General features: G+C 40.0%; 1 protein-coding gene across 6 annotated transcripts; it reads right to left on the bottom strand.

Annotated features, from left to right (window-relative positions):
- Positions 1-2,492: 2,492 nt before the first annotated feature.
- REEP2 (receptor accessory protein 2) lies at positions 2,493-22,145 on the bottom strand. 6 transcript variants are annotated; one of them, XM_030957223.1, is made up of 9 exons: positions 21,120-22,145; positions 20,685-20,757; positions 16,727-16,803; positions 15,501-15,569; positions 15,174-15,294; positions 14,505-14,618; positions 14,012-14,159; positions 13,582-13,724; positions 2,493-11,624 (listed from the first exon to the last, which is right to left on the bottom strand). In XM_030957223.1, the coding sequence occupies exons 1-9, from the start codon at positions 21,149-21,151 to the stop codon at positions 11,550-11,552; spliced, it is 852 nt and encodes a 283-aa protein (XP_030813083.1). In that variant the 5' UTR covers positions 21,152-22,145; the 3' UTR covers positions 2,493-11,549. The 6 variants fall into 6 exon arrangements, with proteins under 6 accessions (XP_030813083.1, XP_030813087.1, XP_030813084.1 ...); XM_030957227.1 differs by lacking the exons at positions 20,685-20,757; positions 21,120-22,145 and adding exons at positions 18,644-18,709; positions 19,342-19,384; XM_030957224.1 differs by lacking the exon at positions 15,501-15,569 and having other exon boundaries at positions 21,120-22,143.
- Positions 22,146-24,038: the final 1,893 nt, after the last annotated feature.

Here is a 24,038-nt window from a genome sequence, read left to right as displayed (position 1 = left end):
TTTCTTATTCCCAGACTAAGGAAGCCCAAGGAATTTATTTTTATAGAACACAAGAATTTGACAACACCTCCTCTTGTACTTGTTAAATAAGAGGAAACACAATGTGCTTATATTGAACTCACTCTGTTAACGTTCCCATTTGCACTTCCTTTTATTTCTAGACATTCAACTTCAGTGGTACGTGAACGGGAGTTTTTTTCCATTGCACTCAAACATTAAATCCTTTGACAAAAAAAAGTCAACTACCTAATCTCCCACCCTACCTCTTCAGTAAGTTACTGTTCCTGAACATATATTTTTTTCCTTATATTTCTCAAGGTTGATCTGTGACAAAAATTTAAAACTAAAAAATCTTGCTTCAAAGAAAATTTGAAGGCAAAATTTTCTTCCAAGTATTGAAAGATAAACCAATGCTTAAGCATATAGTAAGCTAAAATTCACAATCTTCCAATAGGAAAAGTCTCACAGTAGTTAAAATAGTTGTAGACTTACAGGATTTTCTTCATCTTGATTGTAAAAGCTGAGGAAAGGAGTGTGATTGTAATAACACACAAACACATTGCTAGAGGCAAGGTTCCCCTCCCACTCCATGACTGAAATAGCCTAAATCTGGATTGTATCCTTATCTTGATTTTAGATTTGCTCAAACTGTTCTATTATTGAATGCTAAGAATTTTTATTGGAAGCTGAGCAAGAACTTTAAAATCAGCATGACTGAAAACTCATTGCTGCTTCCTCATTAATATGCCAGAAGGACTGTCTGACATTTCTATGGAATGTCTGTGCTCTTGGGACTGATGATTCAGTGCAGAGCTGTTTGTAATTTCTACAAAAGTTCAGCCTTCCTCCCTTCTCAAATGGCTTAATTTTACCAATCTGCCAAGTAATGCTAAAAATAATGAGTTTGTGTGCAATTACAAGGGGAAGGATGGAAATTTCACTGCTAAGTGTATTAGGTAACTCATTAGAAAGCAGAAGCTGCATTTTCAAAAGCAGTGTCAAATATATCTCCCATGTTTAATTTTTTTTCCACAGTTAGAAAAACAAACTATGCTAAAATTTTAAGGTGCATAGTAATACTCAAACTAAAGGAGGATGCAATTAAGATTTCTGTGAGGTCAATTTGATGAAAAGTGTTCCTTGGCTTGTCAGAGTTTCATGAAAGGTAAGGAAAAAAGTGATTAGGGTTAGCAACTCACAAATTCAGTGGTCATTTCCACTGGAGCCTGCTAGCCCAGGAGAAGAAGCAGCTTAGCCTCAAGAGCTGCCAATGATTCTAATAAACAGGTAAACTCAAAGTCCAAACCCAGTGCAGCTGTGCCTGTAATCATTCTGCACAGGTCAACTGTTGTTGGAGCAAGTGGGGATATAAAATGTCATAGACATATACAAAGAGGAAAATAACCATATCATTTTTGCATATGCCCAGAAATATAGTCAAACGCTTTCTATTTACTATATAAACATTTCAGGTTTCAACTGCTGGGTTTAGGAATGGCCAATCTGAGCTGGCTGAAACAGAAGAAAATCTGCTTCCTTCACAAGGACATCCACAGAGTTGGAAGGATTGCAGTAAGGGTCCTTCTAACTCAATCCAATCTATGATTCTTTGATTCATTGCATTGGCAGGAAAAACTGACAGCTAGGGGGTAAAAAGAGAAAGGCTGCACCTATACAAGAGTCTACTTTGGGGAGGAAAAAAACCACTAAGCTGAATTTCAAAGCCAAAAAGGATTTCAACTCAATCCAAAACAGACTCAGTCCATTACTACTGTTATGAAGTTCCAGCTAGAGACCACAGTTCATCAGCCTCAGACATATGTTACCAAAACACCAAATATAAAGATGCCACTAGAACCCTGCTAGCTGATTTCCTCTCTTATCCCAGCCACTACAACTGCTAGCTCTCAGCTACCCCCTTTACCTGCTAGCTGGGTCTGTGGAAGAACAACTGTTACCGGTAGCTACAGAAAATTCTTCTCACAGCCCATTTTTACCTTGTAATTTCACATACCCACTGCCAGTTGTTGGTACCACAGGTTTTCCAGTAAGTAAGCTGAGTTCTTGCTACCCGGCTCTGCAAGACAATTTTTATTTCCTGACCACTCTAATGTTTCATGCCTAGGTATAGTAGCTATGTAGTACTGATTAAACATTCGTGCTTCTGCACATAGACCGAGAAAAAGATACCCACCATTCTCTAACGTTGCACACATGAATGCTTTCCATCCTCTGTCCTCCCCAAAAGTTATTTGCCATTACAATTCAGGTAGGTCTCCTAGATGCTTAACAGCAACAGTATTCTGCAGGAACAAAAAGGCCACCTAACAAATACACTTGTGATAGGTATCCAAGTCCTCAATTAACAGCTGGGAAGCGGACACAACCTGAGAGTGAGGAACATTTATGTTCCTGTATAATGCCAGGACAAACCAGATTCCCAAAATCTGCCTTATTTTTAAGGCAAATAGCAGAAATAGCAGGACTTTGTGTTCATTTTTGTATATTTATTCATTCAACAATGGAGAGGGGGAATGGCAGAAGACTAAACACATAAGACATGAAGATAAAACTAAAATGATTTAGGAGCACAATTTGAAAAGATAACAAAACAGCATTTTTTAAAATAATATCCACAGGCATCAGTAGCAAGAAACTGGGGCATGAGGGGGGAGAAAGGTATGTAAACTCACTAAAAAAGAACAAAAAGCCATGCCTTCAACTAATAAATCTATAAGCCTATTCTGATGACACATAGAGATTTAAATTCAAAGTATCTGAGACATTTATCTGTCAAAATAAACTGGAAATAAAAAGTGAATAAATAACTTCCAGAATCTTTCTCCCTCACCCACATCAATAACTAAACCTTACCACAGCAACTTTTTCTTTAGAGGTGCCATCATAGGCTTGTGATCAGTTGTTCCTGGGAGTACCACTTACCAGAGAGACCCACATGAGACAGTAGCAAGAAGTAGTGTTCAAAATTTAGTCCTTAGATGATGTCTTTTTGGTCTCATCAGCAATCTTCAGCAAGTTGATAAATAAGCCTAAATAGACATAGTAAAATGAGCTTTCCAAATACTCTCTAACCCGAACAGAAGGGCTGTCTTTCCATGTGTATGACCCTGATACACCAGAAGGGAACTTAGCCAGCAAAGCCACTTCTAGTGGAAATGTCAAAATAATTGAGAAGAGAAATAAGGACTAGTTGCCACCCTGCGGAACAAGAGCACATCTGCGCTGATAAAACCTTTTGTATTATACTCTGGATAGAAATGGAACATAAGCAATGGGCCCTTTAAAATAGGCACTTCAAAAGAGACTGTTACAAGATACCTAAGAAGAGTCTGGGTATTAAAGAAAGCACAACGCAAGACTTAGGTTTTGTACATTTAAGTCATTATACTGCAGCAAGTGACCAGACTTAATGACTACAAAAATTAGTGATGGATTTTCAACAACTCCTCCTCTTAGGAAAACTCTATTAACTCAGTCATTTAACACCATGGTGCTTCAGCACATGGGTAAAAAGGTGACAGTGTCGTAACGAGGCATTTTCCAATGTGTGTTTAATTCCAAACTACCCTCTGATCATCAAATAAACTGAGCAGTATCAGAGACAGGAGACTGCACTAGCTGAACTAATTCAGTTTGCGTTGGCCTTTTCTCTGCTTTCCCTTTTTGGAGGTAGGAGCCTTCCTGCACTACAATGGCTCCAGGCATCAGTTACCATATTCTTGTAGTAAATACAGAATGGTCACAACAGCTGTTTACAAAATTAATTTTACAAAAATTAAACTATTAAATGCTGCTTAATTGTATTTAATTCAATATATTCATCGCCCCAAATAAGCAAGCGATAGCAACAATGCTATAATTTCCATTCAGTTGCTAGATTCCCCAACAGAACCTAGGAAAAAGGAAAAGGTTGGAAAAAAAATCTGTGCTTTAGTTTTGGCTAAACTTACATCAGCACACTTCCTATAAAACCAACACTGAGTGTTGACAGTAGAGAGCCTTTATGTTAGCTCTATACAGGCAGAGATAAATACACTACATACAAGGCTTAGCCACAAAAGCCCATTCCTACCTCCCTCAATAATAGGTTAATTTCTTATAACTCTTTAAATCACTACTAAATGTTTCGTAGAATGCGCTACATGCTCTTGGGATGGGGCATGTCAGGGCAATTCATAACTTGTACTTGAAATTTAGCCCTGCCCAAAAGCACTGTGTTGGTTTACCTAAGGCTGATCATATGATGGGAAAATAGAAACATATTGAATATATTTTATTCTTCATGTTTTTCCCCCGATGTCTGACACTGAAGAATCCCCAGGACTATTCTAGATTCTGTTTCTCTTTCCTACAGAAACCTCCTGCTATGTCCTGGATCCTCCTTCAGTCTGCAAGTCTCCATCTATGCTGTTGCAAATAAAAGAAATTCTCAGCATTGGAAAGAATCTCATACTGTTACATTATGTTCTAACATCAGCTTTTCCATGTAAGAATGTCAAAATCCCATGGACTCATATTATCCTGTATGGTTAACAAATATGAAAAGTCAAGTTTATTTTGTGAAATGCGTGCACCATTAATTGACTTAAAAAAAAACCCAAAAAAACAACAAAACAAACAAAAAAACAACCAACCAAAAAACCAACCAAATCTGTGTCTGTTCTTCAGAATGCTAACTCTCTGTTGCCATGGTCACAAATTACCATAGTAACATTAGATACATCTGTATTTTTAGATTAAAATTGCTTCTCTTTTCAGAGAAAACAGACCCAACTGAAAGAAAATACTCATCCTTACCAGGAAATGCTACTAAAATTCAGAGTATAAAGTAGAGCAACACACAGCAATCAGTTAATTGCAAAAGCTGGCGGGGGGAAGAGGGCTGCGGGGAGCGGGGGAATCACAAACATTGCCATTTTCAGAGCTGCTTCCTACAGCTAGAAAATGGTTTCAATATACACCAAAAATTAAAAAGTGAGTTCAGTTATTCTGTAACGCTATTGTCTCAGCAAGCCTTACTGGATAGTGGCTCAATAAGAATGCCCAGAACAGCCTTTTCAGTCAGAGGTTAATAGCAGTATTATTTCATGAAATATTTCTGCATTAGAGCCCCAGCTTGTTTTCCCCCTCACTCCCAAGGAGGACCTTCACTCATATCTAGGAAATATTGCTGTTCAGCTGCCATAATTGAACTGTTACGAGACATGTCTCTGCTCTCTCATGTTCAGTGGTTTTATGTTATGCTTATACCCTCTAGTGGACAAAAAGTAATTCACAACCCTCCTAGTGCCGTACTGCCTTTAGATCAACACTGTGCTAACAGGGACTTGAGGATGTTAAAATGCTGAGTCAAACCCAAGCATCTCTAATTTGAGATTAATTTCAGAAATAATCTAAGAGAGGAGTCAGAAATGATGAATTAATTAATGCAGTGCTTTCCCAAATAAGGCAGCAACACAAACAGAGAAAGTTTATATTCAATACTAGGTTTGACAATCAGGAAAATTTCTCTTAATTTTATAATTTTAGTCAATTTTTTTACTTCTTTCTTTTTGGTAAGTTACTAAGCATTACTTGTGATAAAAACTTAATTCCTTGGTATGTAAAACTTTATATGCTTGCCATCCAGACTAACTTTCCTCTCAAACCTGCTACAAAGACCATGACTGAATGCCCTACCTTTGTAAGTCAGTATAGCAATGCATTTCCACTGTGGCCAGAAATGCTTTAGTGTTTTACATAGTCTCAGACAGTCATATATTACAGAAGACTTGAGCTTTTGCTCCTTTAATGTTCACTTATTTTTGCATTATTCCCATAAATGCTACCTCTAACATGATCTGGTTAAAGGCTGACAGAATGCTCTTGGTCCAAAGGGTCTGCAGTAAGCACATTTCAGCCAGAATCCACTGCAAGAAAAGGGAAATATGTCAAACTATGTTATTTGCAATAGATACATTCCACCTGGGAATCTAGCCTTGGGCCTTGTTGTACCAGTTACATGTATCAATCTAGGTCATAGGTTTAAATAACAAAAAAAGGCTAAATTACAGCTCTAATACAGTATATTTCCAATCTCCACAGCCAGTAAAATAGAAGCCAGCCCTTGCTTAATAAGAGTAAATATAAAAAACATAGCCAATTCACAGAAGAACAGGAGCTCTGCAAGAGAGCAAGAAAGTAACAGATAGCTTGCAAGGGGCTTCAGGCAAAGATTTTAGGCATATAAATAGCAATGACCTAAAGTTACCTGCAAAGTTGCAAAAAAAAAAAAAACACCAATTTGCAACTGTTTCTTTTCACTTAGTATTATTTTAATTCCTATTATCATCAGAAATAGAGCACTAGAAATTCTGACATTGAATTGTGGGATTCTACAAATAACTGTGTATATGAGCATAGCTAAGTCCAGCATTTGGTTCACCCAAAAATGCAGGCTTTGGCAGGGGACAGAGGGTAGAATTTCCCAGGCAAATGTATCCTCTGAAGCTTCCTGCTACTGCTTCTCCAGTGTAACACATCTACGAAAGTGACGAGAGATGCTTGATATTCATCTGGTCCTCCCTGCAGATCAGCTGCCTGCTGAAGTAAAAGTAAAATTTTATTGCTCTGAAGGGATGAAAGTTTGAAGAATCTTAATGTATGTAGCTCAAACTCAGTTTGAAAGGGATGGCGAGGCAGGGGAAAGCAAAGGGGGAAAGAGGGAGGGAGACAGACAGAGACTGATTCCAAGCAAAAAATCAGGCTCAAAAAAGAAATCAAGCTCTCATCTGTAGAATGCACAGTTTAAGTGTTGCTTGAGGCTCAGAAAGTTAGCAGTATTTACTGGACAACTCTGTAACATAGACAGCTCATTTTCTACTCTAATGCTATCTATCAATCTATCTCGCAGGAAAGGTTCTTAGCTGCTATGCAGTCATTGTCTCCATTTACTATTAAAACCAACTGTTTTCACAATTTATTCTGCATACCTCAAGATCTTTTTTGAGACCTCTAGGCTTTTTAACAATACCTATAAGGAACATAAGAATGGAGTTATGTTTATAGTGTCTTGCAACAGAGCCAAATTCCAGATGAAAAGTGACCAGGAAACATTTCTCCTCGGTAACACTAAAATGCATTCCCATACAGCATACACATTTCTGCACATATTATCAGCTCTTAAACATTAAACTCAGCAGATTCCAGACCAGAAATAGCACACAGGAACTGGCAGCGGGTGGCTCTGAGTTGCGAGGTTGAACCGGATGACCCCCAGAGGCCCCTTCCGACTCTGACACCTCTATGGTTCTACAAGCTCATGTAACTTTGCAGTGCTTTCCTGGTTTTTCACATCTCTGACTTCACAAGACAAGTCACAAAGCAGCACCTTAAGATGCTTCAGCCAGATAGCACATTACAAATTCCTAGTGGCTAAAGCAAGAAAAGCTATAGTACAGACCAGTTACATAGAGATGTCATTCAGCATCTGCCCAGCAAGCAGTAATGTGACAATACAGTGTCCCCATTAGAATACAACTTTTTTCCCCAGATTTCTCTCTTAGGGAGCAATCCACACTTTCCAGCACTATATGCAACTTTGGAAGACAGAAAGGAAAGAGCTCAATTCAACAGCTGCTCTCAAACACACAATGACACTTCACAGTTAACTTGTGAGCCTCCTTGATACAATGCTCTGTATGGACCAGAGAACCAGCACAGTTCTCCACAGATATCTTACTTTTCTCCTAAGGCACTAAATTTCCGGCTGATTAAGATGGCACAGAATAAATAACCATTTCTGGAAAGCTGTGGTTCTCTTGTTTTCCAAGGAAGTATATTGTGAAGGAGTCATACTTCCAAGAGTGACGCATAAAAAAAAAGCCCAGCACTGCAAAAGCACAATGAGTGGAAATCAATTCACTAAAATGAGGGAAGGTGCAACTTCCCCAGAACAAGCTTTGCAATTTTAAGAACACCAGCACCCCTCTCTATATATATGCTCTACATACCAAGGAAATCATTCTAGTCTAAAGGAAATCAGTCCCAGAAATGTAAAGCTGGAGAATCACAAACTCCACTTTAAAAAAGTAGGTAACAATGATGTTTCGGTAAAGGTTTAAAACCTGACAGTTGTCTCCCCTGTATTTTCATATTTCTTACCCACCATGGAGGATTACTGCCAAACAAGAAAACACTTTCCCTTTTATGCAACAAATCATTAAGCTTCTTACACAGGAAACCCCATTTCGGTATTTTCTTTTCCAACAGCAGAACACTGACTCATCCTACTACAAAGCATGAAAGTAAAACCTTTCTTTTCCAAAGGCAGTCATGGCTTCAACTTTGTATGTCATGGTACAGGTATTTTAGGATAACCTTTAGACACACGAAGTTTGACATACACATACCACCCTCTTTAGCCCCCACCTTCAAGTATCATTTTCTGTTACTGCACTTCTCTCTATGGCCAGGCAGATTAGGAAAAGGCTCTAAACATTTACCAAACACAACAGGGTTCTACTGCTAGGTGAAGATTTAACCATTTGCTTAATTGCATGATGAAGCCCACAGATGATACTGAAGAGAAACTACATTCCAGCATTTCCTGCTGAAAACACCGAACAGCAGCTGATAAAAGCATTTTATCAAAACAGCACATTCAGCGCTCTCATTAACAAGAGAAATTCTATACAAGACAGTGTATCCAATGCACAACTAGATCTAGAAGCTCACTAAGAGGTCACGTGGGTGGTGGTAGACCTGCAGTGGCTTGATCAAGCAAAGCACAATCTAGCAGTCACACTTGTACTACAAGAAGAAAACAGTATCCATGCTAAGACACTGGTCTTGCTCTGGGTAAATTCTGCTGCTTGACATCATCAGCTTCATATCACACACTAGATAGTCCCTGACTCTACTGTAGACTCCCTCTTGCAAACAAAAAGCCAATTCCCCTGTATAAAGAAAACTCAGAGTAAAACTGACCCGTATTTACCCACAAGCTAACGACATCAAGCACCAATGCTAAGTAAACGCTACTTAGCACAGGCCCCAGCTCAGGAAGACAAAGACAAATCCAAATACCAGAACTGAATCTTCAGAAATTCTTCCTGTGGTTCAAAGCAGAAAAGCCATTACAAATAAATGAATTCTAGAGAAGATTCTGGAAAGTTGCTCTGTGGAAACCCAGTAATCGTAGACTATCACAGTGCATGCCCAAGGAAAGGGCAAGAAGAACAGCACAAGGGGAGACTTGGCTTCCAAATCAAGTCCCTCACAATGATTTACATAAATAATTTGCTATGCACAATTTTAATTTTGAAAAAAAAATCAAGAAACGTGGTCATAGACATACTTGGTACATAGAGAACAATGGTTCTCTCTTGCTCAGTACAGTAAAGTCTAGGACAGCAATATCTCACAACTGGATCTTCCACATAACCATGGAAGATTTTATCTGTCGTCTGGAGAGAGGAATTTCCTTTGGAAACAGCAAGTATTCCTGCTTCAGGACATGCATTTGCATGTGCTAGTAAGACATGAATATGAAGTTTGCTAATAAACTTAAAAAGAACAAAATAATTGTGGGTTTTTTTATGAAATGCAGAGCCAAATCAAGCATTTTCGACTGGCTTCTGGATAAGGCCTTGTGGATAATTTAGGACAAATACTTCTGACAGGAGGCAAGTTTCTAACATGGACTGTAAAGTTTAAATTTTTTAAAGCTGCAAAAAATAGTAAACTCAACTTAATTGGCTTCCTGAAATAACTGGTGAATTCAACAGCAAACAATTTGCCACCAAGACAATGGAAAACAAGAAAAAAATTCAGTCCTAATCTTCAACTTTATAAACTTTTGAAAGGCTATTCTCTAGGACAGAAATATTTGTGGAGCATTAGCTGCAGAAGTGCTTCTATACCTTGTCAACAGCAAAATACTGGGCTCTGTGAAAAATTCACTGTAATTTCAGAAATGTGACAACAAAAGCATGGGATGCAAACACCTGCACGTAGGAGCCAGGCTCCTTTGATAACTAATTTCAGTGAAAATTAAGACCATCAAGTATTCATTCAGATATCCATGTCTAAAATGGTGCACCTTCATTATAGATCTTGATAACAAGAACCCTACTCTTACATTTTCATAGGCTCAGCCGGCATGTGTACAGGGGTCCTCCCCTTAACAGCATTCAAGAGTCTAGTATGGCTTGTCATTACGCACATTTTCTCTCTAGCACTACAATTTCCCTCCCACAGTACATATTCTACATTCCTCGTAGTTTTTTGTCCCAAGCGTTAAGTATTGCTCGAGTCTCAGGACACTGATGAGCACGGCACATATCAGACAGAGAATCTGTGCAAGGGCTGCAGCAGGATAAAGCAAGAGGACAGATTAATCAGTATTCACCAGTATTGTGCCCTAGTGCCTGCTTTTTATCCCCCATAAACGAAATCCTGAAATTAGAGGAACTCGACCGTTAATAAATCAACTGTTTCAGTTCTTACGTCCTGAGGATTGATTCTCCTAAAGCTGAGAGGTGAGGGCTTCTGAAATTCTGAAGTATGTTCGCAGACTATTTTGAGACAGATTTTCCCCAGACATTTGCTAGAATAAAAGAATTTGTCTGAAGTAACAAGCAACACAACGACATGAGTTCAACCACTAAATGGCAAAGCGAGTATGCTTGCCATGGAACTGCATGAGACTCGCCTCATTCTGATGCTCTCAGAGGAGTCAAAGTGAGCATTAGAACTCGAAATAAAACTCAAGCAGTTTAAAAAAGAGCCAAAATCTTAGAGATGTCACACTTTCCTTCTCAACAGTAACTCCTACCTAATCCATCATATTATGTGCATGTAATAGCACATTTCCTGTATCAGTTTTTCCAATTATCTCCCTTCTGGAAAAAATTATCACCTTCCAGAAAAAATAAAATTAAACCAAATCTCTTAGTCTTCCAGTATGAGTAGTGGGAATCTAGCATATACCTCCCATGAGCCAGTCCTTTATGTTCAAAAGCACTCAGTATATATCACTTCAGTCACTTTCTCAAAGGCAATGGACATATCAGGTATGGTCCATTCTTAAGGAATATGACTCATGATGGGCACTTCTTAACAACACACAGCTGCAGGAGAATACCCAGAGCAAGAGAAGACATTTTTGAGAGCCACCCACCCTATGGAACTCCAGTGTCTAGTATTTTTCCAGCTTCTGTGCAATGGATGTCTCTAACCCTAGTCAGTTTTTCCAGCAAAGATTCTCAACTAGAGTTATACAGTGGGAATTCCAAAGCAACTGGCTATGTACAGACATATCAGCATTCCCTCCAACAGAGAGATGAAAAGGAGAAAATTCCTGAGGATTTGTATCCTCTTCTCTGCTTTCTGAATCCCAGCCTCCCCCTTGCCTTGGAATGAGCTCTGTAAAGCAGTATCAGTTATGTACAAGAATCTCAGCTCCCTTCCTTTGGAGAGTTTCCCCATAAAAAGCGAAAGGCAAATCCCAGGACAGAGACAGGTGCTGGAGGGGGGGGCAGGTCGCCTTAGGATGACTCGCCAGAAGCAAGAGAGCCAGCAGCTTTCTTCTTAGGGCGGGCTTTTACACTTCTCACTGGAAGCTGAGGAGAAATAAAAAGAGGCATCTTAGGCTAGTTTATTTTAACATCTAAATGTGTAACAGAAAGATGCAAGAATGCAGAGTGAAAAATAGGACAAAACAACAACAACAACATGACCCTAATAATGTCATCTGTTGTCTCAAAATGTCTGTTTAACCATTCTTTCTTTTTTTCAATAAACAAATCACTCAACATATCCATCAAATAGCACCCAGAACAAGGCACTCTAGAACAAGGTATATACAGTAGTAAAATCAAAGCCGGCTGTCCAAACAAAAGGTTAAACACAGATATTTCTGACTGGTAACATTCACATAACGTTTCACTGCTCTAACTTTTCTGCTTCTTAACTTCCATCACCAGTGCAGTTCTCTGAAAGCTGTAGAAACAACCTGAACTAATTTGCACACTTTACTTCTGTGTCTTACATTCTAGATATTGGTAAGAAGAGCACATTTATTCATCAGTGATGCATTCAGCCCTGGCTGGCAATCTCAGCGATCTCAGTCAAAGACCTCCTACCAGTCCTGCATCTGACCCGAAGACCCAACAATCTGAGCATAAATACCAATATGCCTGCAAAGGGCTTTATCAGTACTTGTGTATTCACAACAAACAGCATAGAAGAGTTCCTTCTGTCTTTTCATAATTTCACTTTGAAAAGTCCTCACTAGGAAGCTTCCACTCAAATTTTGAGTCTCTTGTTTCCCTGCTCCTGTCTAATACAGAAGGCAAGAAAGAAGAGGGGTCAACTCCAAAATAAGCCATAGAAAGATCCTAGCTAAATTAAAATGCATCTTTGGACAGAGATGTCCGTTTTTGGAGAAAATCAAAAGCCACCTGGACCTGGTCCTGGGAACTGGCTCTACATGAGCAGTAGGTTTGAACCAGGTGAATTCAGAGAACCCCTCCAACCTCAATTATTCTGTGATTCTATTACAAGGAGCACTGAAGCACATGCAAAGGTTTCCCATACACTGTAAAATCACGTTAACAGTACAACTTAAAATCATGCCCTAAGCAATAACTTTCCTTCAAACTATTTCATATTTAGCCTGAATAGCTTGACAATGTGAGTCAGTTATATAGCATTCTTTATCTTAGATAAAAATAATAACATTGGAGGTCCAAGTTGAATCAAGCAAATAGGACCCCAACTTCATAAAAAGGGAGAAGCATTTTATCATGTATAAATCAAACCACAAGAAACACGCAAGCAAGTGTCAAGACCTGGAAAGTAGCACCTCAAAAAGCATTTTCTACAAAACACACCTGAAAACACCTGGAAAAAAGATTGCTAAGCTCAAGTGATTCTTGGACACAACTGCATCTACTTTCATGTATGGTTTATTTTAATAATAAGAAATCAGGCATCTCATGTCCCACTGAATGGCTGTAAATACCTTGGATCATCATGTGAACATAAGGAGACAACTGAGCAATCACTAGTTACTCAAACTTCAAGAACAAACTCCAGGAATGGGGTATGTAGGACTGGTGTAATTTCCCATACCTAATGTGTAAAAGTCAAGGGAGGCCTAAGAGGGTACACAACTGCTGCATTTAGATTAAGAGAAAGTGGTTGTCCCAGGGATAAATGCCACTATTATGTATTCAGACTGTAGCAGATAGGAGAGAGGATATTTTCAACAAAACATGTTAAAGATATCTAATGCTCCACCCTTCAATACAAAATCCAGATGAAAGAAAAGCTGGGTTCTGCCTTATGACAGAGGCTTACAGGCATGATAAAAATGCAAAAGCTAGAGACAAGTATAGCAAGTAGACGACAAGTCCTCTGATGTGGGACTCAACTAGAAAAGACAGTCCAACAAAATTTATATATATACAGCTTCTAAATGCTGAGACTATAAAGCTAGAGCCTTTCAACCAAGCTCACAAATCAATGTCAGTGCTGGAAATTATCTATACACCAACTCACTTCAGCTTTCATCACCTTTTTAGAAGTTTTGAGACTCTGGGTACGTTTAGGAAGTTTGTCTCCTGCATCTTCATCTGATGGGTCTGTTCTAGTATCTGACGGGGTTCCATTAGACCGATGCGCCACACTGCTCTCCTCTCCTGAGGAGTAACACGAAGCTAAGGAACAAGAGCAAAAGTTTTAGCAAATACTGTTAAAGAATCTCATGAGGTTTAAAATGGCCCATCCTCAAGGAACACATGACAGAGAGACCATCTTGAATAATGACTATGGGATAAGTATGGAATAAGTACAGAGATGTAAATGAGAAGGTTCTAGAGAACACAATGCAACTTCTCACAGATAATTTACAATCTTGTACTCCTTTCTGAGACCCAAGGCTCAGGGAAGCCCTCCTGGCTCACAATCAGAGGTCTCATACTATGGCCCAGGAGGTGCTCTGTACCTGAGTCTTCAATAGTTTCCAGAAGACTTGAACCAGAGGGGTGCAGCTGTGGATCATGGCTTCGCATATGCACAGTATCTTCATCTCGGATGAGAGTGAGATCCTGCATGCTGAAACTTCGAAGCTTCTCAGACAAAACTCCCTGGCCCTAAGAGGACATAAAATTAGGGTGAAAGGCATCTCACCAAGATCATCTCACATGGAATTATTCATTCAGAAGAGGAGCAAAGGTGCCCTATTCCCCACTAGGGTAGTCTGAAAAACACAGAGAAGTGAAAACAAGTAAGAGGTAAAAGCAAAATCCACTCCACTCCCCCTCTACTTTTTTTAAGTCAAAGGATGGGATTATCTGCAGGGTAACCTGGAAGGAAGGAAAAGCAGGTTGCTGCTAAACAAGTACTAGTATCCCTAACAGACCCACAGCACCTAACTGCTGGTACACAAAAATAAACTGCTGGAGAATTCACGAATATTACAGAAGGCACTGCATTACCTTTGCAGCTGCAGTAACCGCTGCATTGGCAGCAAGGTTTAACCCTCTCTTGCCAACTCGCATCATGGTTTCGTAGCTCTTGTCACAAGCCTGAGTAATGTATTCATCAATTTCCTAGGAATGCAACATGGAACATGGCATTTAGTTGCTCGTTACAAACATGATCAAGGTTTCCCCATCGTCACCCTTAAAAACACAAAGCTCATATCTTTTTTCAGACTATTAGCATCAGGTGTCATTGATCACATAACTTGAGTTTCTCTGCTAATTACAGAAAACATGTAAATGCAGCTTTAAAATACAGTATGCTATTTCCAAATTATAACTACTGAAACAAAGCAGTTGCTTATACCAACAATGTGAAAAAACAGACTGGCTACAGAATATGCTCCTCCTATCATATTTCAAGAGGCTTAACTACTGACAGTGACTGTAAGGGCTCATGACACTGGGTTAGCCAAACATGCTTTCTCAGCATTAAGCAAACTATTGGCTACACTGCAATCTTCAGTAAGCTGCAGTATGACATCATTGTCAGACACAGAATCATTCTACATTCACTAAGGTCAGCACAAGCAAGATTCACTGATTTCAGTTTTCACTGTGGCATAACTGAATTAGAAGTCAATCAGGTCCCAGACAGGTCAGTATCTTCCAACAAGCAAGTACCTTCTCCTTATTGGAGAGCGTTGGGTGCACAAACTTCCTGTAGAGGACACTGGAGCCCTTGGTGTAAGGGGAGAGCAGCCAAATCACAAATGCGATTTTCAGCTCGAAATAAAAGGGAAACCTGAGAGAAAGAGGCAAAAAAAAAAAAAAAGAAGAAGAAAGAGAAAGATGGAGAACTGGAATCAAGATCAGCACAGAGGCAGACGGAGATAACTAGCAGAGAGCAGCACAGGCAGAAAGAGTGTAGGCAAGGTAAAGGCTCAGAAACCAGAGAATCAATTATTCAGGTCAGAAAAGCAGAACCCTTTTTAGAATCCTAGGACATACCTTCTTCGAGTATCATTTAGTCTTTCATCCATAGCCATGAAAACTCCATAAACAGGGCATCTCTCAGCCCTGCAAACACACCAAATTACAATCTGATAGCTACTCTCATCATTCTGAAGTTTCTTCAGAGAGCATCCACCGGATGTTAACATCACATTATTTTCCCTTCTTAATTTCCAAAATTTTCAACTATGTATCTTAGTAATGTCACATTGCTGCTAAAGCTGATGGCTGTTTCTGAAACTTCTGACAGGTACTCCTCAGGTAAGACACAAAAGCAGGGCCAGCGTAAATGCAAAAGAGCAGGCAGAACCTATGCCTGTCCTCTCTAACACTAACCCAATAAAGTCTGAGAAGATACAATAGCAGAGATTGAAACAAGCGAATGCAAATTCTCTACTAAATCAATTAGTAGGAAGAAACTCCTGTTTTCAGAAGTCCTTTATGTGAATAAACTGAAGCTCTTACACTTTTTCGATCTTTGTCCGCTTTTCAGATTTTACGCAGGTAAAAACAAAGCTGCTGTGCACTTTTGTATGGCATGTATGGCTCTTAAGAAGATGAAACTTTTGACTAACATTGTTTCAGAGATGTATGCAAAGCTCAAGCACTACAGCAATGAGGCAACTGAAGATACCCTGTTTCAAAGTTGAAGCTCTGTAACAATGAATTGTCATTTTTGGAGGCCTCCATATTGCCAAGCATGACACAGAGCATCGAATGGAGTAACAATCTGCTTTCTTCTATTCCAGCCTGTCCCACCCTTCCTAGGGAAAGCCAAGTTCATCATGCAAACCACTTACAGCACTGACATGCGTGTGATCTGTTCTTCCACATAAAAGGCTGTCAAAGCAAAGTAGGTCCCTTCCTTCTACCATTTTTAAGGTGTGTTTCAGACTATCATTTTTCAACTGTATCAGTTCACATTAACAGCTTCTCAAAAATATTTTAAGTTATGAATGGATGAAGATCCTTTACAGATACTGTGCATTTACCCTAACTTTGCAAGCAAAGGAGTTGAAACAGCTAAAATGGCAGCTGCTACCCACAGTATCTCGAAACCTGCTAACTCTTCACAGGGACTGAAAACTCCTAAAGGAGACAAGAGTTGATTTTCTTAACATCATAACACTTCTCCTCTCTGCTTAAAAAAAAGGCAAAAAACCAAAACAAAAATACAGCAATAACAAAAAAACCACCCCACAATGTGCCACTAAGGAACTCACCAAGAAAGAACAATGTCTGTGAGTGTTTCTGCAGTGGTGAAAAAGGCAAATACAATCCAGTACATCATCCACTTCACCTGCAAAAGAGTAATCATTCAACGGACATACATCAGAACCCAGAAAAAAAAGTAAAATGTCTTCTCAGTATAAATGACTCATCTCCACACATTAAGACATATTCAAAAAGAAGGCATATATAATCTGTAATGGACACATACTAAACGGTACATTTTGGTCTGAGAAAACATGTAGGATTACTGTGCTCTAAATAAACACATAGAGATACATTGAGGAATGCATGCCCTGGAGCAACATTATGGTGCAACAGCGTTAAGGTCCCAAATGACCTATCCAAAAGGATTTATCCATTCACTTTAAGTAAAGTTACACTCTTCCATATATCATGAATACCATAAAAAATATATACACGCACATATGTAAAAGCTTAAGTTTCAGCTGCAGCCCTGTATTTTCCTGATGTAAAGATTTTCCTTAGGAAAAAAGAAAAACAACAAACCAAGAAACATATTATTTTGTGCTAACTCACTAGTAAGCATTCTTTGCCTTAATCATTACTCCCAGAAATCACACAAGCAATTAATTTTTCTTTTTAAATAAAGGCTCACTGAGAGAGGTATAAAAGCAAAGAACATGCCACATCAACCTAATCTTCTTGTTCAAGGTTTAGAGTAGATGTATGTACTATTGTGACACATTTGGATGCCTTTTATCTATCTCTCTACTTCCTCACACCCTTATCTGGGGCAGTATTTCTTTCAAAGCACAAAATAATTCCCCCCTAACAAACACAGATACACACTGCTGTTTTGGTAACTGGTTTCTCAGCTACAAGCTTAGAATTCATTCAGCTTACTCCTCAAGAGGAGTCAGCTGAATTATAAGGGAAATTGCTAGTTTTCTATCCTGTTGAGAATTAAAAAAGAGCATAAGTAGCAGATAAATGAAGAGGACACCTCAATTAAAAGCAATTTAACACCCTTAGTGTCATCAAGAATAGGAAAAAAGGACTAAACTGAATCAGGGAAATGCCACATACTAAATCCATACATTAATCAATCTATTAAAATTACACGAACAATTATGTTCATATAATAATGACTTGTTGACAATCCTTGCAAATACTATAAAAGCAGGTATTTCCCCAACCTTGCACGTGTTGGAAAATTTGGTAATCTGTTCTTGAAAGACTCTCCACAAGTTTCTCATAAAAGAAAATTAATCTGCCTCCAGCTGCTCCAACACAGTGAATGAGTAGTTAATAATCCAAATTATTTCCACTTTACTGTAAACTCTTTCACAAGAGAAAATAGCAAAAACTTGCATTGTATGGCTCTCTCCTGCCTTTTTTTTTCCCTTGTATCATCAGTTTGGACAAGACCAGGAGCCATTCAGCTGATCTAAAGCAACTTTTCAAAAAGAATGATTAAGTCCTCAGTGCAGCAACATGAATCAGCTCTTGTACGAAGTGTGTGAATAATGATAAATCTAAGTTTGCAAAAAGGGATCCAAAAGGGTGAGAGATTTCAGAAAGCCTATACACCAGTAAATCTTACTTCAGCATTAGGCAAAATAAAGGTAGTAATGGTAATAAAAGCAATTAGCAAATACCTACATATATATAACAAAACAAAGATTAAGGGCATTTTTCAGAAAAAAAAATCATAAGTATAGCAGAACTCTTCAGTTTCCATAAGACTCTGCTAGCTATAGTGCTTTCCTTACAGGGCAAGAGTATATGAAGTTTCTAAATAGTTTCTAACAGGTCTATACAAACACTTAAAGAAACAAAATCGTCAGGGATAAAAATGAAGGGACTACTGAGGATTAACAATTGGTTAAAAAAAAGGAAACAAAGGATAAAAGTAAATGGCCACTTTTCACAATGAGGAAAGTTACCAGTGGAATCCCACAGGAATCTGCTGAGATCTGTGCTGCTCATCTTCATGAAACATCTGGAAAAGGCTGTGAATAGTGAGATGACAAACTGTGCAGAAGATACTTTTCTAGCCAAGAGGATAGATAGGAGTCGATTAAAGAATTCAAAAAAGGATCCTGATTGATCTCCAGCTGACATTTTGTCTCTAAATGGGATTAAATACAAAGCAATGAATTTACAGTGTCTCCTTTTTCTTAGTGAAAACTATTGCATTTACATATATTAGTAGATTTCACTCAAAAGAGGTCACTGTCGGCAGCCTTAGTGTAAGCTTTGTGCTTATTTTTCACTCTGCTAACAGAATGTTTGGAGTATGAACTGAGAACAGAAAACATTGTTTTGTTACTGTTTAAATAAACATCACGTTCACATCTTTGATATTGGACACATCTCTTGCCTCTGTCTCCTTCTGGCACCCTACGCCCTATGCTTTAAAGCCAAGGGAAAAAAAGAAGTCTAGCTCCTAAACAAACTACAAGGATCCTACTTCTAGTTTTAGAAGTCCCTGCAGATGATCAGAAACTAAAAGACGAGAAAGCAGATGGGAAGAAGCCCTTTTTCTTACAGATTACAAACACCTTCCCAAATTGTGGGTTGAATGAGGCTGCATTTTTTTTTTCAATTTACTAAAAGAAGTCAGGAGTCATTTGCTGCTCACCCTGATGATGACCAGCTTCAGGCACATATATAGTCTCCCGAACTTGCACCAAGAACCTAAACAAATTCAGCAAATGCAAAAGCAAAACCGGAATGTAGACTTGACCAACGCTGAAGACAACATGTAAAAAGAAAGAAATTGCTTTTAGGACAATCTGAGCTACTAGAAGTAGTTTGCCACAACTGATCAAGGATTTATCCTGAATTTTTATCATGGGGGCAGAGAACAGTACATTTGCACTGTACTCTGGTGTCACTGATGAACTGTTTGTGGTAGCTTTGTCTGTGTCAAGTTTCACTACACCACTTAAGCACGGATACACCTCTAAGACCTTTCTCCACCACCAAACCCTAACCAATGCTGGTTCTTAAGCACTATGAGCAAGCAGCAGTACATAAAAGAGCTAGATTTGAAAATGGGCAGAACAGCATTCAAGTTTTCACATGAAGAACATTTTGAGCAGATATTGCCCCTTCTGCTATGTTTTCTCCTGTCTTTCTACTTGTGTTGAAAAGGAAGAAGTGTTTCAAGTGTAACTGAATTAGACAGGTAACAGTCCAACATCTAACTGCTTATTTCTGATGCGGTCCTCTCAAGGAAAAATAATTAATATGCAAGTTTTCACAGTTCAAACAAATTTTCTCGAACCACTCTGCTGCAGCAATCCAGACTAACTACTTCAGGAAACCTATACCATTGAATCACTAAACAAACCCCAAAAATTAGTGCCATACTTTTCCACATCATAGGTCTTGTCTCAAGTGATCTACTCAGAATATCGCTTCTGTAAGAACGCAACACACTACCACAAAAAACATCTGGTGTTGTAAGCATGGTAATCGCAGCAAGGGTGTAGACAGAGAGAGGGAAACGGTTTCAGAAGGGAAGGAGAATGAAGTTTTAACCAACATACAACACTGATCGCAAGCAAAGTTGATAGGAAGCCACAAACTAAGCAGGATTATTCAACCCTTTGGAAGAAAACAAAAGTAGTACTGAAAAAGCAGTAAAGGACACAAAGCAAGGATAAAGTTACAAGAAAGAACTTGTCCTGGACTTTCACATGTGCTTCCACACTGCAGTGTTTCCCCCACTTTCCCCTCCTCACTCAGCATCGCCTGAGAAAATACAGCCCACATTTACGGGTTGAAACCTCCCATTTCAGTAAGCACCCATCCTTGGCAGCTTTTCCAGAGACGACTGGAGCTGCTGCTCGGGCAGCCTGGCTGACCCGAGCCCCGGCGGAGCTGTTGTGCCATCGTCCCGGGGACAGGCCGGGGGCTTTCGAGGCGGCCGCGAAGGACGAGGCGGGTGCTGCGCCGGCACGGTGAGCTCGTACTCACATATTCCTTTACGTTTTTCGTCTTCACGGCCTTGTAGGAGGAGTACGCGGGGTAAAGGGTGCCGAAGATCAGCCTGCGAGAAGAACAGACCCCTCAGCGCCTCGCGACGCCCTGCACCGTCCCCGGCCGCAGGGGCGGGCACTCCCCCTGGCATGCCGGTGCCGGCGTGATGCCGATCTCCGGGCGGGGCTCAGCCGCCCTCACCGCGGCACCGCCCGTGGGCCGCAGCAGCCCGCGCGAACCCGCCCGTCTGCGGCCGCAGCCACCCGCGAGGGCGACTGCCCCCCAGCCGCCCCTTCCCGGGCGTGGGGTCCCGCGGGCCAGCACTGACACCACCGCCAGAGCCCCGCTCTGGGCCGCGGCCCTCAAGGGACCACCAAGGAAGGGCCCCGCCAGCGGCCCACACCTCCCCGCGCCCCGGCCACACGCACTCACACCACGAGGCGGGAGATTATCCAGGAGACCATGGCGGCAACGGGCACGGCTCAGGGCTGAGCAGCGGCGGGAGGTGGCTCTTAAAGCACAGGTTCCTGCAGCAAGCGCAGCTCCGCCCCGTGTGCTCGCATGGGAGGAGCCGACGCGGCGGAGGGAGAGGCCGCAAGGCCCTCAGCATCCAGCCGCGCTGCGGAGCCCAGCAAGCCCGCCCCGCTCTGGGGGAAAACTCCGCGTTCGCTCGCACCAGGCTGGGAGGGGCGGCGGGATCCCAGGAACGGAGCCACGGCAGCGGAACGGCAGCAGCGAGGTAGACAAGTGGCGTTGTTGGAACGATGGCAGAGAAGCAACATGCGCAACGTAAGGAAAATTACAGGAGAGTGCTGAATTGAGATCACGGGCACTTGGGAGGACAGAGTAAGAGAGACAGCAGAAGAAGCCAACTTCCTTCCAGCTGCCTCCTCCCGGGAAATCAAGACAACAGCTATTACATGCTGCAAACAGGGTACTTAAGTGTAAAAGAGTTTCAGAGCTCCACGGCTCCGAGTTTCGCCCAAAACCGGATGCAAAACAAAACTCAACTAGCCAATACTGACGTTTATGTTATCAAACCAGAAGAATAAAGGCTGTTACTTGTAGTTTCCAGGTAATTTCAGTGTTGCCAGATACTCTTTCTCGTAAGCTGAGAGGTCAAGGATTCCTTTGCTAACTACACAAGCAAGGCTGAACAGTGTATGTGTTGGAATATCCTTAGTGCAGGGTGGGAAATGGGTATAAATGTGTATACTTAAGCATACTGCAGTACTGGAAACTGTTGTATTTTAACAGCTCACCAAGGAATACTGTTAAAAGAATCTTCCTCCTCAATCAATGCCAGAGTTCATTACTGGGTCCCTGGGAGCCTGTATGTGTATTACAGTCATGGATTGATTAGGCCCTGTACACAGATCTCTGAATCACAGAGATAACATAAGTTAGTTACATAAGTTGTTTTTTAATGGAAAAAAAATCACTAGAAATCTACCATGGTTCTTCAGCTAACGAAAAACAAAAACAAACAAAACACCAACAAACAAATGAAAACCCCCACCACTAAAAACCAAAAAAATCAAATCCAAAACCCCTCCCCAAAAAACAAATCTCACAAAAAACCTAACCAGCCAAACAAAACAAAACAAAAACGGAAGGAAGGCACTACGGCAAAGTCTCATTAGTTACCGATGGTTGCTGAAGAGCCTTTATGAAAAGAAATGAGACCAAGGAAAGAGTCATAACAAAAACAAAGAGCTGTTTGGGAAAAAATTTCTCATGAATGCATGAAATTCAGTATAATGAGCAATGAGACAAATACAAAACATTGACGACTTCCCATTACATGCAAGAGATGAAAACACAAATGTCTCTACAGACAGCGACAAAGAACATTTTGTCACAGTCTGCTTTTGGATATGAATGGCCACAAAATGATTGCATAAGAGACTCCACAATTTACACCACTGATGGCATAACTGACCTACTAATAGGATAAAAGGAATCTGCTTTCACACATCCAAATAACACACAAAACCTTCACCAAAATGACAACGTTTCTAACTGCATCTGTTTCCTACTGGTGACCAACAAGCAACAGGTCTGTTACTTGAGTATTTTGTTCATGCTTGGGCGAGTGGAAGATGCAAGCAGGAGAGGGAAAATGCAGAGATCTGGTGAGTAACACATATGATTGTGTGAGAGCGCTAAATAACTGCAGCATGGGTAAGTTACACCTAAATAAAATGTGCCTTAGTGTTTTAAGCTATTTAATGTGCCATGGGGCATTATGAAAATCTACAGTGCATTAGACACAAATGGTGGTAAGAATAACAGAATCTCAACATCATTAGAGAAGGTGGTGTTGTAAATATAGTGCCAGCTCACTGTTTAGTAGCATGTTAAGCTTTAGAACAACTTCAGAAAAGGTATTTTAAGCCAGCAATTTACATTTAGCAATAAGTTTTTCAATTTTTTTCCATATCATAAATAAAAATGAAAGATTAATTAACTGACCTCTCCACAAGAAGAAACTACTGGTAGCTTAAGGGCTATTTTTGCAATAAAAGTCAGCTGTAGGTTAAGTGAAAATAAAAATATTTATTAGTAGTATTCTTTTTATTAAGTTATTAGTAATATTGTATAAAGCTGTGTAAATAAGACCTAACCAGGAAAGCAATTCATCACTTGTTTTCAAATTAAGGCTGTATGGGGTTTTTTTTGCAGCTATGTTACTGCTGAAACAACTAATGATAAACTTGTGTTCTACAAATAGTCCAAATAGGTCACCAAATATCTATCAATCTGCTATGGCTAAACAACAGAGCATGGAAATCAAGTAAGCTGTTCCTCGAATAAAGCAGCTTAAGCAAAGCTACATTAAGAAAAATGCCAGGTCAGATTCAGAGATCCTGCTGAAGCTGAGGTTCAGGCAGAAGCTGCAATGATGAAGAAACAGCAATTCATCACGGCTCAAGAATATAGGATTCCCTCTGGAAAAGTTTAGCAGACTAAATATGGGTCTTGGGAATACAAGTTTAGTGGAAGAACACAATGGGAACCCTCTCTGAAGCATAAAAGTGCAGATTGTATTGGAAGAGTATCAAAAGTTGAAAGAAGTAAAGAAAACAGAAAAAGTGCAAGCTGACAGCCAAAAATGACGCTGTAAGAGCTGGAAATTGTTCTGAGAACATTGCTTTAACAGTTTTGCTTTGCGACTGAAAGCTGTTCTTTTAGAAGATACCTTCCTAGAGGAAACAGCTGTATTTTGTTGTATCCAGCTCTTGGAACTTATATTACCATTTTCCTATTAGACTATATAAAGGCAGAGAAAAATAAAAAGCTCCGCTGCAAGGCAGGGGAATGAGGGACATAAGAGAGGAAAGTAAGATG

Source organism: Camarhynchus parvulus, chromosome 13 (genome assembly GCF_901933205.1).
Source record: "Camarhynchus parvulus chromosome 13, STF_HiC, whole genome shotgun sequence".
NCBI lineage: Eukaryota > Metazoa > Chordata > Aves > Passeriformes > Thraupidae > Camarhynchus > Camarhynchus parvulus.
This window is presented reverse-complemented; position numbering and strand designations above follow the sequence as displayed.

Bases quoted from the DNA above. Each gene is read 5' to 3' on its own strand.
- REEP2 (XM_030957223.1), bottom strand. From the start codon at position 21,151: ATGGTCTCCTGGATAATCTCCCGCCTCGTGGT. The intron at 16,804-20,684 runs GTGAGTACGAGC...ACTCTTTTGCAG, and splicing joins CGAAAAACGTAAAGGAATAT to GTGAAGTGGATGATGTACTG. The intron at 15,570-16,726 runs GTGAGTTCCTTA...GTGTGTTTGCAG, and splicing joins ACAGACATTGTTCTTTCTTG to GGCTGAGAGATGCCCTGTTT.